The 15,663-nt window shown below is 43.0% G+C and overlaps 1 protein-coding gene across 6 annotated transcripts in view; it reads right to left on the reverse strand.

Moving 5' to 3' along the window:
* The window catches only part of Dgki (diacylglycerol kinase iota), a 456,269-nt gene that overhangs the window by 235,798 nt on the left and 204,808 nt on the right, over positions 1-15,663 (reverse strand). For all 6 annotated transcript variants that reach the window (XM_031381541.1, XM_031381543.1, XM_031381545.1 and 3 more), the window contains exon 6: positions 7,663-7,728. In XM_031381541.1, coding sequence (XP_031237401.1) covers positions 7,663-7,728 — 66 coding nt within the window. The remainder of the gene's footprint in view (positions 1-7,662; positions 7,729-15,663) is intronic.

Below are 15,663 nucleotides of genomic sequence, written 5' to 3' on the forward strand. Positions count from 1 at the left end.
CTGTAGACCAGGATGGCCTTGAACTCAGACATCTGCCTGCCTCTGCCTCCCAAGTGCTAGGATTAAACGTATGTACCACTACTGCCCGGCTGGAGTAGTTCTTCTCTATAGGAAGAACTCCCGGATTCCTGGTTCTCAGCCAGTTTGCTCAGTGTGCCTGTTTCTGTCTGGATAGGAAAGTGAAGCAATGGCTTCACAGCTATAGAGACTGGTTTAAATGCTTAAAGGAAGCTCCCTTTACCAAGGTGCTTGAACTCATATATGATTTGTCATATTTCATCATACTTTATTTTTCAGTACTGGGATGGAACTCAGCTCTTCAAAAATGCTAAGCAACTCATCTTTCATTGATTTCCAGCACATGTTATTTCATACTTTTTGTTTTATTCTCTTATTTTATGTGTAAAAGTACTTGCCTGTATACATGCTTGTGTTCCATGTTTGTGCCTGATGCCCAACAGGGTAGAAAAGGACCCTGGATCCCTGGAAACTTGGGATACAGGTGGTTGTGAGATGCCAAGCAGGTGCTGAGAACAGAACGTGTGTCCTCTGAAGGAGCAGCAAGTGCTCTTAACCACTGAGCCCTCCCTCCAGCCCCACATTGCTGTCCTTTTTAATTGGAGTGGGGGGACTTTTATGGCATCACTGTCTGAAGTGTCTGATGCTCCTCAGCTCTACACCAAGGCATGGTGAGAAGTATGCTTTTCCTTAGAAAGTCAATGGAGAAAAGTAGCTTGAAAAGGTGGTGAGGGTCAAAGCCCATGAGCATGCCTTCCACAGAGAGGATCTTCACAACGCAGACACATAGGAAGGCTGTGGACTTCCCAGCCTGGTCCTGCGATGTGCACAGTCCAGCTGGGAAAGGTCAACTTGCTGGTACCAGAGCTTCTTTTAAGTCTCTCCGCAGACTGCTCCTATGCTTCAGCCCCCTTTCCTCTCACCCACCACATCTCCTTCCAACCTTCCTTCCTTCCCTTATAATCACAGGGATTTTACATGTTTTTTTTTTTTTTACTTAATTTATTTATTTACATCCCAAAAGCTGTGGGATTTTCTTTTAAATCACTCCCTTGTCCTCTAATTTTAAGAATTCTCTAATTCTCTCCTTTGTCTCTCCAGTTCTTATTTCCATCTCTTCCACCTAGTGGGTTTCTAGGTGTGATGGTAACTTTTCCCATTGCTGTGACAAAAGCGACTGAAGGAAGGAAGGGCTTATTTGGGCTCACAGATACAAGGTGCAGTCTGTCATGGCAGAGAAGGCATTATGGCAGGAGCATCAGGCCAGGCAGTTGGTCACTGTTGTGTCTGCAGCTGCAGAGAGGGGGAGAAGGAGAAAGAAAGGAAAGAGAGAGAAAGAGAAAGAGAGAGAAAGAGAAAGAGAAAGACAGAGACAGAAACAGAGAGAAGGGGAGAAGAAAGAGAGGAGAGAGGGAGAGACAGAGACAGGGACTGAGGGACGAGACAGGGACCGAGGAACAAAAACATGCAGAGAGACACACAGAGAGAAACAGAGAGGCGGAATGCTGGTGCACAGCCCTCTCTCTCTCCCTTTTATTCACCCCAGGTCTGGAGCCATGTAGTGGCTCCAGTATAGTGCTGCAAGCATTCAGGGGTGAAGCTTTCCTTTTGGAAACACCTCACAGTCACACTCACACCTATGTTTCCATGGTGATTCCGAATCCTGTCAAGTAGTAACCACCACAGTAGTCTATTGTCCAGTAAGAACAGTGGTGTTGGGACAGATGTTATGTATCTTATATGCTGATCTGTGTGTGTGTGTGTGTGTGTGTGTGTGTGTGTGTGTGTGTGTGTGTGTGGTATTTGCTTTGTCAACTTAAAGAGCATAGAAGTTGGATATTTCCTTCTGATTTGATATGTATTATTTTTACTGTTATTTGGATATATTTTGGAATTGATTTTTCATGCATAAAAGGGAAGTAGTTCTTGCCATATTCTTATACATACACCAGGATGGCTTTACGGGTATTTCCTCATAATATCTTTGTGTCTCTGAATGAGACAGAAATGCAAATATTTCAAAAGTTTTTTTGATTAACTTTTTATAGTTTGCTTTTCAACTGTTATGTTTGAGATGGTCACATTATGGAAAGTCTTTTTACCTGTGAGTTCATCATATTACATTTTGGTAAAACTCAGAAGAACGGTGCATATATAGAATGTCTGTGGAGATATGGGTCATGAAAGGTTAGAAATCAAAGATGAAGATTCATTCTCAGGCTTATGCCTAGAGTCAGATTCTGGGGAACAAGAAGGAAAAGAAGCAGGGGCTATGATGTACACCCACTAAAGGGAAGAAGCTAAAGGAAGAAGACATGAGGACATTGGTCTTAGGACCATCTGCCTTAGGATCAGAGGAACCACAGCAGGAGGGAAGCTGATACTATCTGGGACTTCAGGAAGTGTCCCCATTCTGCCTGTGCCCTGTATTTTTGGACTCTTCCATGTCTGGTGACTTGAATTCACACACACACACACCAACAGCAGCATCCAGAAAAGAATGTTAGAGTAGGTCACCACTGAAGAAAGAACAAAAGGTTCTGGAGTAATCATGGTACCCCATGGCTGTCCCTATGAGGAAACTGACAGGACAAAGACAGGAAGGGTAGCAGCCACAGAATGACATCAGGAAGAAAGCAGAGGATGCATCCACCCGAGGACTGCAGTGAAGCCCTGAGCATCTTGTCTCCTTATTTTTTAATGCTTTTGTGATGCAAATAAAATGCAAAGGGCTGTAGATCTTAAATACACAACTTGAGATAAGCATATACCTGTGAAACTAGATCCACACGCTGAGCCAAGAACATATTCATAGCCTCCAAAAGCTTTCTCCCACCTGCTTCATGTTCAGAAATAAGAAAACTTACATAAAGCCTGGGGGTGTAGCTTAGTGGAAAGATGATCACCTAGCAGTCTCAAAGCCCTCGGTTCAATTCCAAGCACCACAAAAGAAGGCAGGCAGGCAGGCAGTCAAGGGAGGGAGGGAGGGAGGGAGGGAGGGAGGGAAGAAGGATGGGAGGTAGAGAAGGTAGGAGAGAGGGAGGAAGGGAAGGAAGAGGGGATGGGGAAAGTAAACCAGCTTACGTAAGATTTACTCTCTTAACAAGATGCCATGTGTCTAACACAGCACTGTTGACTATAGAGACCTTGCTGCTTCACAGCAGATCTCTGGGACTTACTCATTTTGCACGACTGAAACACTGAATCCTTTAACTACCTCCTCCTCCTCCTCCTCCCCCCTGCATGAACCCAAATGACAGTACACTAAGTAAAATAAGCCACATACCAAATAAGGACACCATGAAACCACCTCTGTGCCCCACAAAGAGTAAAATGATGACTACTGCCATTCCTTTTGCTCTCAGCTAAGACAGGAGAAAAGCCCAGGCCTCTGGTTGATGTCTTGGCAGGGTCCGCACAGAGAATTCAGACAGATTTTGTGCCAGTCTGCACCTCCTCTGTGACCTTCCTATGACTAGTGGTAAAAAGCCACTTGTGTTGCAGCAGGACATACATACAGACAGGCCAATAAAACCAATGCACATAGGCTCACCAGTGCTCTTCCATCCCAATAGCAGAGTGTATGGAAAGTTGATTCTGGTGCACACACATTTTAGATCACTACGGAATGGATCTTTCATTTCTTTAATGGCATATGCCCCCGGTGCTCCAGGTAAGCATTTGCCATTATTTCTCAGCCCTATAATCCCGTTCATTGTGATTTCTCAACTGTATCCCCTACAGTGTTTTTAATTACCTTCTCATTTACCTATTACAAAAGCAATTATGTGTACTTTACCTGTGCACTTTACATACTGCTCTCATTTGTCTGAAATTAGTTAACTGTATCCATTACATCAAAGAGTCGGTTTCATACTTCCCAGCTATATATACTATATATACTTTCAGAAATGCATACATGTGAAAGTGCATGTCCCATGAACAAATAATTCCTACGGATGTGTCTTGTTAAGTTGGGGGAGTGAAAGGCACCACAACTTCAGAGCCATGTTTCACTAAATATCACAGTATAAGAGAACCACTTTCAAGATGTAATGTCTCGGCGGGAGGGCAGCGGGGTGGAGAGATGGCTCCATGGTTAAACACATTGTTCTTACACAAGATGCAGACTCAGTTCCCAGCACCCACATGTGGGCTAACAGCTATGTTTAACTCTAGTTCCAGGGAATCAGATACCCTCTGTGAATGGATACTGTATGCATGCGGCACACAGACATATATGCAGGCAAAACATCTACACACATAAAATATAAGTAATAGTCGTAAATGCTGTTCAAGTATATTGAATACTTTAAAAATGTTAAATATTTTTAAAGGTGACTGGTGAGTTTTTAAAAGCAGCTCTTTTGTTTTACAATGTTTTTATGTTCCTGATCTCAAACTGTGATTAAGAAACATGTCTCTACAATTACACTAATTTGTAGGTTTAAATGTCCGGAGGGTCCATTCATCTATAATTGTTAATATACTTTTCTTCTACATTTTAACATTTAAAAAATAGCTTTAGACAACTCATTGCTATGTGCATCTGGGCTGAATGAACACAGTGAATACTGTGAAGAGGAGTTAGTTACAGGCAGACTCAGCATGTGTCCTGACTTCAACGATAGACTACAGATCCTACATCCCATAGTACAAAGTTGCCCTTTATGGACTAGCTTTGGGTTCTACTTTGAGTTGGCTTTGCCCATTACTGACTGGAATTAAATGAAGATCTGTATGTTCCTAGCTGAGAGGTCATCTCAGCTGATGAATCTTGTGACTCTTGCAGTCTCCAGTCTCCTCTCATTCCCTGTCAGCGGTCATCCGCTGGCTTCCCCGCCACATCCCTCTTCGATTTACATGTTCTCTTTATCAAACCCTCATCAGATTGAAGGATCTGGGTGTGAGTGTCTCATATCCTTCTGACTCAATTCTGCCTCTTTCATAATACAAAATTATGAATGACCATGTAAAACTACGCACAGTGGTTATAAAGTTGGTAGGCTGGAATTAAGCTGCTCATGTTAAAAAAAAAATACACTATTCCATCAAGGGCTCCCTCACCGGATAGTCACTAAGAGCCACACACGCACAGCCCAATGCACACTCATAGTTCCAGAGAACATCACTACAAATATTCACTTTACTGTCAAATTAAAAAGTAGAGATTGAAGCCACCAATAACCCAATAAAATCCCTTTAAAATTCTCAAAGTTTACAAAGCGCCAGAAAATACATGCCATATTATACACAAATGAAGCTTTCCTAAGTGAAGAGCTTTTTGTTTAATCCTATCCCAGTAAGTTACAGAATGAAAGGATACACCTCCCCTCCTCTCCTCACCATGAGAGTTCTCTCCCTTGCTTCCTCCCTCCTTCCTTCTCTCTCTTCCTCTCTACCTCCATCTCTCTTTTCCTCCCTCTCCCCAACTCTCCCCAACCCTTCTCTCTCCACCGTGTGTGTGTGTGTGTGTGTGTGTGTGTGTGTGTGTGTGTGTGTGCGTGTGCACAGCATGCTTACCTCTCTGTATGAGGGAGAGACTGGGTAGGGTTTAGAATCTAAGAAAGTGTAAGAACTGGCAAAAGTATTGATAGAAATTACAGAAAGCACCTGGACTTGGAAGTGATTTTCCAATCCCTTCCTCTGTAATGAGAACAGAGTCATTAGCTTGTCTCCAGTCTAGGGTAGAAGCTATGATCCAGAGGAGGGCTATTTATTATCCAGCAAGGAGACACATATCTAAAAACATCAATCTTATAACTGCTGGAGCCTAAGACTTTATAGGCAGCAGTACTATAAACACAAGGGAGGAACACAGCCGTGCTATTTTATGGGAACAGTGTGTGATGGGCCAGGATGTGTCCGCTGATACCCATGGTGTTCAGCAAACTGTGAGTATTTGTGGATGCTGCCTAAGAGCACTGGCCAGGGAAGGGGGCAAGGCCGCAGCATCACAGGGTACAGAGAGTCCATCCAGCACCTTCCTGCTAGTTGACTAAGCCACCATAAAAGGAAGCTACAAAGAAGATGCAATATGGCTCCAGGGAAGATTCCTCACAAAAGACAATGTGTTTATGGAAGTTCGTTTAACAAACTTCTTCCAGCTCTATTATAACCTGAACCGCTAAGTGATGTGAGCCACAGAATTCTCCAGGATGATGTTTTTCCAAAGAAAGGAATGTAATCAGCCACAGCATGCCCGCAATCCCATCCTTGACTCCAAAGCTAGCCACCCTGCCTGTCAGTCTCTTCTTCTACATCCTCTCCTTCTCCCCACCCTCATCTCTTCCCCATTATAGACAGCCTACAATCCCTGAAGCAAGACACTGTAAACCCTAAATCCATGCCACGGAGAAAAGACTCATGAATCCAGTGCAGGGCACTCATGTGAGACCAGAAGGCCGACCCCTTCTCCAAGCCAAAGGTTCCATCTTTCTCTCCCACCCCCTTCTTTCTTATTGCCTCTCACTTTACTCTCTACCTATAACACATCCTGCCTGTCCCCTTCCCAGACTAAAGAACAACTAACAGTGTTGAAGAGAACAAATGGTACTCGTTACAATGGAAGGCCATGACCTAGCGCCTTCCAGCAAAGAACATGGTAACCAAAGGCTATAATGTGTTTTCTCCCCAAACTCAGAGAAAAACAGCAAATCAATACAATGTTTCCATGTATCTCTACATCCTGCTCCAGACTACCAGTATTTCTGTATTAAGATATCTCTATCTCTCCATCTATCTATCCATCTATCTCTATCTCTCCATCTACCTACCTACCTACCTACCTACCAATCAACTCAGCCTGATGCTTGACCAAAGGAGTAAGGTGAATAAGTAAATAAATGAGCAATCTATTGAGGAACATATTCCCTGAAACTTAACTCCTATTGACTGGAGCTCATCTGCTTCCTACTGACAGACTTCAAGCAGAATCCACGCAGTGAGCTACACATTCATCGTCCCAGCAGAAACGGCATCTGTAAGGTCAATCTTTGTACACAGGGAAACGCAGCGTCTCCAATAAGTAGAGGTCAGCACAATAGTGAATAAGTGGCATTTTACAGCATCTGGTCACAACACCCATCCCTGACCCACCCCACTCTTTCAAGAGGCACTGTATCCTGAAGGGCTTACTGAACCACCACTGAAGAAAAACATCTTTTAGCAGAGACTGGGCAGTGTCTAAAGAAAGTGACATGTTTCTAGATTCTAACTATGGGGTATTCTAGAGAGTTCTGTACAGCATTGTGTGTTGTGATATATATGCTCACACTTGTGGATCAGCTTAACTGCCTCCTTGCCTCCTTTCTTTTTTTTAGGGCTGATCAAATCAATAGGCTGGTCTAGTAACCTTCAGGAAAGACTTCTGACAAAATAGGAAAACTTCAGCTATCAAAATTCAACAAGTCCTTGCCCCACTGCAGCCATATCTCTGAAAAATACAATCATCATTTCCTTTTACTTAGAGGGTCACTGTTTGTAGAGACTTCTAGAAGAATTGAAAAGAAGACTTGGAGAAGTCCTCTCAGGAAAAAAAAAAAGGTGTAGGGGACATCACATTTAGAGACAGGACTCATCTACCTTGGGTGTTTGCCAAGGCCCGGAGCCCGCTGTAGTGGCCGTGGGTGGCTGTACCCTTACCTTACCACACTGCTTACATTTTCCCTCCTGCCGCCTCCTGTGGACCCAATGGTGACGCACAAAATTCTGCGAGAAAACAGAGTGAAATGAATACATTTTAATTTGTGGTCCTCAGTAGTGAACGTTTTTTGGACATTTTGGAGTGTGGGTTTCTCTAAACTATAATCGAAGCCCAGAGAAGCACAAAAGCAAACATGTGTAGGTGTGGCTTGTTCAGCAATAAACATGAATACACGCAGAATAAAAGAAGTTCACAGTGGCCTCCGCGCTGTGCGGTCTGCTTCCTGCCCCGCCCCCGTCCTTGTCTCCCCCAGTGTTCAGGGCGCAACAGTCTGCACTCAACTGCACTGTCTTATACTAAAAACCCATGCGGGTGTGTGAACAGCTGAAGGTTCTCCAGCTGGGGAGGGGTGCGACTCAGGCTCATAAACGGAAAACCCAAAGAGTGTCGAAAATCCGAAACACTGACGGAATAATCTCCAACACAGCTGAACAAACGCACATCCAATGCAGGGCACGCCACACTACACTAAACCTTCTGGCTACAAGAGACTGAAAAGATCAAATTCTCAGCATCATCTCCTGATGTGGAACACTGATTTGAGAATCACTAGATAAAGTGAAAGAAGAGAAACGTCAAAGAAAAGAGATGTCGAGGACAAGAGGGCTGGTGCATGGGTGACAGTTGTTTGTAGACCATCCTGGGTCACCTTGAACTAGACTAGCTTTCAAGGTCGATTCTTGTCATTAAACTGCAGGAAAGTCTTTTTCATCCCAAGTAGATACTCACCCCTGGGGTAGAGTCAAGCAATCCCAACACCTCTAGCTGTTACAGGAAGGACTGGCATCTACAGCAGTGAGGATGAAGAGAGGCCGTGGAGTGCCTCAGTTCTCTTACACTAATAACATGAAGTGCGCACTTCTTTTTGACTCTTTTCTTTCCTCCCATGATAATAGCATAACTCATAGAATTTAGCCATAGACTATAGTCTGCCTTTTAACAATACCCTTAATGTATGTTGCCAACAGATTGCTTTTTCCATAGTTTAAGTGTTGTTCTAAGCAGGGACAGACTAAGAAAGCAGATCAGCCCAGAGCCACACCATCTTTAATATATCTAATAGTGGAAGCCAAGCAGGGTTGTATCTGGTTAATACTTGAATGGGAGAAAATAGACCACTGGGAAGAGGAAGGGAGGGGGAGGGGGAGGGGAGGAGGGAGAGAAGGAGGGAGGGAAGGAGGGAAGGAGGGAGGGGACAGAGTGAGAAGGAGAGAGGGAGGTTGGTTGGCTGGTTGTGTCAAGGCATGAAATTACAGGTGACAAAAAGACCTCCAACAAATATTAGCGTTTTAAATACTGAAATGTCACTGATATTTCTCTTAATAATGTCAAATCAATTTAAAATAAAATAGAAGAGGGCCCCTGGAGGGATAATGGTCTTTTGATGACAGTAAGCTACAGAAACAGAATGATCCCAGGAATCAATGTCATTTCCATCTTGCTTTTCCCACTGCTGCCATTCAGTGAAACAAAGACACAATTTTATATTGTCCTCAGGAAAAAACTAATAAGAACAGCTAACCCTTACTAAGTAGTCCTTCACATCTTTAATAATATTTTATGTGTAGTAATTGTTTTCATCTTCATGAGGATGATAATGGATAGAGACACTTCTCCATAGGAATGCAGCAGGAAAGTCCCAGAGCTGTCAGAATAGGAAAATGTCTCAATGTGGATCAGTAAACTGTAGATTAGTGTCCTCACATCTCCCTGCCTCCTCTCCTGCTGTCATAGCAACTGCTGCCACACCTCCTTCAGCCCTATAAACCATGTCTACCTCCTCATTAGCAAGTAACTAGAATGCAATTGTCTGAGTTGCCTAGTATGGAGATCCTCTTCCAGTGAGCGCTCATCAGGTTACCTGAACAACACTATTTGTTCTCTGTGAGGAACTTCAAAAGACTGTGCTGGGCCCAGGTAAAGCCAGATGATTGTGCACGCTTCAACGCCTACATGGACCAATCTTCAAGACAGCAACCGAAACATTGTGTCAAGTTGCTGGTGTTTATCTCATCAGCTCAGAGCAAAATTTATGACCTGGAGTGATGGTCATCCTGCTCATGTGGCAGGTGATTCTGATGCTGAGCCCTCCACCTCCTCTAGAGATCAGTACCTGCTTGTGAATACTGACTAGGAAGGACAGAAGTCTCTACCCACTTCAATAAAGACAGACGTCTCTACCCACTTCAGTACACTCCAAGGTGCACTACACAGGGCACCTCCTCTGAGATCTGATTTTACTAAATAAAGTATAAGACCTCTACATAGAGAGGTCACTTAAAATGTAAGAATAGAAGGAAAATCTCCACTCTCAGTGGCCGGGATCAGGCTCTCCTCTCTCAAGGCCTTTGCCTCTCTTCTCTGAAAGATTAGATTCACTACTTCCTCATGAAACTCCAATAAACATCTGCAGTGACAGCAGAAGAAATGTTGAATATAATAAAATGTCAAATAATAATTAAAAGGCATAAAAATATTTAACATAATAGATGTTAGTTTAGCAATAACTGAAGGAAAATGAACACTATTGTTGATGTGAAGACAAATCCTGTACTTGGTGTGATTACAAATCACTCAGTGACTATCAAGTAGAGAAATGTTGGGAGAACTGGATACAATTATCTATGAGAAATCACAACTGACTCATGAGATCATTTAACTAGTGACAGCTCCATTCAAAAGATTAAAATTTCCACAAATCAGCAGGGACTTAGAAATGAGGTGGCTGAGCTGATGAGATAAACACCAGCAACTTGATCACTTGTACCACAACATGGACCATATGGCAAGCAAACTTATATGGTATGCTGAAGTTCAGTCCATTTATGAAATTCAAAAACTTCATAGGAAATGTCTTTGTGACTTTATGTGACTCTGCCTTTAGATACCATTAAGATTTCCCTTCCTGAGATCAGATAGGGAACAGAAAGCAAAGGCACAGATAAATAACTGATGAAATTCGCAGCTATAGCAGAAGCTGAGGAACCTGCTGCCAGCTTTAGCCGTATGATTTGAGATGTCACACATCCTTTTGCTTGGAATTCTTCTCAAGCTTAATACAAACTGATCCTGTGGCTTAAACATCATTGAAACTAAGTAAATAGTCAATAAATGTTTACTGAATCGAACAGAATCCTAAACCGTATTTATTTGACAATTAAACCATGTGGTTACCACTTGGAAGAAAGAAGATTCTCAACTGTCTTCATCATTAAGGAAAAAGAGAAGCCATTACTGTCGACTCACGATTGGTCTCTAACCCTGTTTCCTGTGGACTTCCAATTTTCACACCACTTTCTTCTGACTGCTATTCATTTCTCATGAACTATTAGACTGAAATCGGATTCTTCACACTTTTCCCTTTAGATGACTATGCAGAGCTCCTGAATTGTTGGGCTGAAATTAGATTTTTCACACTGTGTTCATTTGACCATGACTCATGCATCTTCCATCGATGAATTGGTATTTGACTTGAGAGCCTTACATTGCACATGTAAGTGTTGATATATTGTTATTGAGAAGGCCAACCAAGACTTCTAAAACAATATATATTTATTGTCTATCATAGTTTCTGAATTATTTATAAACCACTTTGAGTACTGGGCAAGGAAAAAGCTACTACTTATGGTGTTAAAATATCACTGATACAGTATTTCAAGGCTCATATTCAGTATTAGGAGCAGAAATACATAACATAATTGTCAAGTTACTTGCAAACAGCCAATTCAATTCAAAATATTATTCACTAAATGCCTGAAAAAAAAGTCTTAGGAATCATAATCCAATCCATACAGATAATGACCATGAAAACTGAGCCCTTAAAGGTAGAACCTAGGAGTCCAACAAATACTCATTAAGAAGCTGCCTTACAAAGGCAGGGCTCAGTGAACAGCAATCTTGAACCTCCAGACTCTGACCAATTAGTAGGGGAAAAGTACAGGTGGATTTGAGCCCAGGTCAAACCAATTCTAACGAGAATATTCTTTCATTTACATTGAATGACCAACTTAAAATCCCTTATTTAAGAAATTCAAGTGACTTGTGCTCACAAGCCTTCACAAGTGAAGTTGTGCTTCAGAAGTCCTTCATAAACCAAGAGTACTGATTGTAATTTTGCAAGAAGTGAACCATCTTGCAAATACAGCCAGGCAGCACATACTCATTGATGGCTCCATCCCTCTATGTTCGGGTATAATGATTTTTGGACAAATTCCATGGGTAAATCCTAATGTCCACACTAATGGAGAGAAACACTATCAGACAAGCCAATGGTGATGGGAAAAAAATAATCAGGACACAGCATGAGCTGAATGAACAGGACAAGGTACTTAGCGAAAATGGATAAGCTTCAGTTTTCATAGGGGTCAACGATGAAGAGCTCTACAATAGGTTACCCCAAAATACTCATGTGGTGGAATTCTAAACCCAGAAATCATGACCAGGAGAAGAGACTTTTGCAACATACTTAAGTCATGAGGATGGAGGCCTCATCAACAGGATTAGCATCTTGTAATGGGGACCCGAGGGACCCTTTGTCTCCTTCCTCCATATAGGGATACTAAGAGGCTGCATTCTGAACCCTGCAAGGGTGTTCTCATCAGCACACCATGCTGACACTCAGATCTTAGATTTCTCAGCTACTAAATGTGTTTAAAACAAAACAAACAAAAAAACCAGTCTCTTTATTGATAATGAAGTTGTCTATAGTATTTGGTTATAGCACCCAGGACTGAGACAACCTCTAAGGACATGACATTTGAGCTGAAAATGTTTTAAGAAGAGGCTAAGAGATCTTAAATATTGCCATAGAATACTAAGTATTCAAGAGTGGGGAGTACCTTGTCATGTGCCTCTAGAACTTACAGAATGTCTCTTTAGCAGCTAGAAAGGGATGAGGCATATGAATAGTCATAGGACACAGATCATTCATGCCCTGGATGCTATAGAAACCAGCAGGAAATGTCCTGGTTTAATTTTTAGTTTAAAAAAAAAAGTACATGCCCCTTAAATACTCAGTAAGTTAGAGAAGTAACTGAAAAATCATGGAGAAGTGTTGCAGTGGCTACAGTGGAAAAATCCATGTCTTAGTCAACGTGTCTAAGACACGTTGCAAATAAGCAGATGGATCTGAAATACATTTGTAAATAAAACTGACTGAACTGACAAGTGAATTCAAGGTTGAGAGGACTAGCGAGCAAGAATCAATATGAGCCTCACCCAGTGTTTGCAACTGGACTGCTTATTTTATAAGGTGAAAACAGATGGGGCGGGGAGTACTTTCCGGTCATAATCCTTTGGGTCTTGATCTATTATATTCAGATGACCATGATATGTTAAATGGACATGTCAAGTGGAATCTCAAGAAATGTAAACTGGAAATAAACAGGATGGCAGGAGTTATCAGCTCTCCTAATGGAAGTAGGCAGAGGCCAGGGAACACAGACAATCGCTAAGCCCAGGGGGCCCTGCAGAGATGTGGGGGCTTGGGGAGGGGCACTGAAGGCCAACTGGGATGGCCAAAGGAAGGAAAAGGTCCAAAAGAGATGAAAGGGATGTCAGAGAGGAGGCCCTGAAGGAGAATGGATTGTGTGAATGTTCTGAGCCTCTTTGTGAGATTGCATAAGGATAGAAAAATACCTATTGGATTTTATCTGATTATTAGCAACATTGACAGGCACAGTTTCAGCAAATGGACTGAACAGAGACAAGAGCAAGTGAATGTGCTAGAAGATGACACACTAACTATAACCCATGCAGATCACAGAAGCTTAGCCATGGACACAGAACTGAACACCAGAGGGGCATGAGCACACCTCGGTTGGTAAGGAGGACTAGGGGTTTTCTTCTCTCTAAGCGGGAAACCGTGACAGCATGCTTTTGCTGGTGGGAATATTCTAGACAAGGCAGAAAAGGAATAGAGACCAAGTCCTTGTCTTACAAGCAATGGAAACTTTTTGGAGACTTGTGATAGAGACATTTTACATATGGTTGTAACTAAGAAAGAGGCAGAAGGAAAGATGCAGAGAGAAGGGCAGGAAACCAACGGCAGACAAAGACATTCCTTGGTAGGAAATTCAGAACCTCCAACTCAACAACGCAACCTCGTCCTTTGACTTTCCTAAGGAAAGCATCTTCTTCATTAGGGTTGTCCCCGGGTACCTTGCAGCCAGCACTGTCCCTCAGCAGGGGTCACCAAAGGCAGGTCAACAAGGCCACTTTCTACCCTTCCCCCACCTGGTGCTGCCACATTGGACTAACAGTGGGAGAAGCCAACTGATGAGAGCATGACATTCTCCTCTCCCACCACTGCCACCTCCCACCTCTCCCCTGTCCCCTCCCCTGCTGTTTCTCAACCCTCTCCTTTTTCATTATCATAACACATTACTCTTTTCCCCCCTTTTAAGGTTTTTGAGACACCATCTCACATACTGTCCAGACTAGCCTCCAAGTCCTCCACTCCAGGAATCCTACCTTAGTTTCCCGAGTCTCTGATGCCTCAAGTGGTCACCATCTTGTCTGGCCTCTACGATGTCTTTCTTTCTTCACTATGTTTCGAACTGTTGTGACCCTCTCTGTTCTCATACATTGCTACCCTCACTCCATGCATTTTTCAAGTCTCATGGTACTACTCAGTATATGCTGACTTGGTTAGGGTGAGGACCACATCAGATTCCCACACAGGTATCTACTAGGCAAATCCATCTAGGAGCAAACAGGAGATCTCAAAACTGATGCTTCTGCAACTGAACTCATCACCTCTGGTTGTTTTAAAAGCAAAAATCCCAGCCGTTCAATTTTACCAGTGAAGACTCAGGAACCAGATGCTGGGATGTAAACCTGCTAGCAGAAAGTACCAGGCTGACTTTCTTACTCCACTGATGTCCCCACGGGAAAAAGGCTCTCCTCCCCCCACTCCATGCTGTCTGAAATATCTTTCAACTCAAAACCCTCCTTTCTCTGTCCTGAGTTTTCTTACGTTCTTTCCCTGTCACCTGGTTGCTTGCTCTGCCTCTTGATCTACCTGCCCTTTATTTAATTCGTTTACAAAAAGATCTTTGGATTAAAGCTGTGGGCTAGGACTGAGCCACAACACAACAACCTGTTTATAATAACCAGAAAACTCTTGGATAATAGGTTTGTGCTAGGGCTGAGCCATACTACAACCAGTCCACAATCTTGGGGTTCACCACAATGTGATCAGACATCCTGTGGCCACCTCACCAATGCATCTTCAAATCAGACTCATCCTTAAATCACCCTTCTTCCAAACACTAATCAGTTTTGCTCAATGGAAGCTTAATTTATTGTAAGGATAACTCCCCCTGGCACCCGAAATCCATCCTTCACTAATTCCTGTCAGCTTTACACCTGTAAATTCATCTCACCCAAACATGTTTCTCTCAGCTCAGTCACAATTATTTCTTAACCTCTATGGCAAGAGCTGCTCTAATTATCTCTATGTCCCCAATAGTATCAACCCTGAACTACTGATGCTCCCTCCACACTGCAGGCAGCATAATATATTCTACTAAAATAGTGTAGTGCCAGTGCGCACCTGGAAATCCCTGCTGCCTTCCAGCCTGCCTTCCAAGGACTTCCATCGTCTGGCTCTAACTCTTCTTCCAAGTCATGCATCTTACTAAGATCCCTCACCTGGGCTTGTGTGCTGCTGCTGTTTCAGTCTAAAGGGTTGTATCTTACATCTCACCCTTTGCCCTATATAAGTCCTGAAAGATTCAGACAGTGCCCACATCTCCCAGGAAGCCCTTTATCTAACCAACTCTCTCTCTCTCTCCCTCCCTAACTCCTCTTCCTTCTTCCTCCTCTCCCTCCCCCTCCCCCTAGCCCCCTCTTCTTCCTCCCAGTCTTTACATAGGGTTTGTTTTGAGAAGTACACTGGCTGGGAAGGTTTCCAAGGGTTAATTCTGTAAGTGAAACTC

This window comes from Mastomys coucha, unplaced genomic scaffold (assembly GCF_008632895.1).
Source record: "Mastomys coucha isolate ucsf_1 unplaced genomic scaffold, UCSF_Mcou_1 pScaffold20, whole genome shotgun sequence".
Taxonomy (NCBI): domain Eukaryota; kingdom Metazoa; phylum Chordata; class Mammalia; order Rodentia; family Muridae; genus Mastomys; species Mastomys coucha.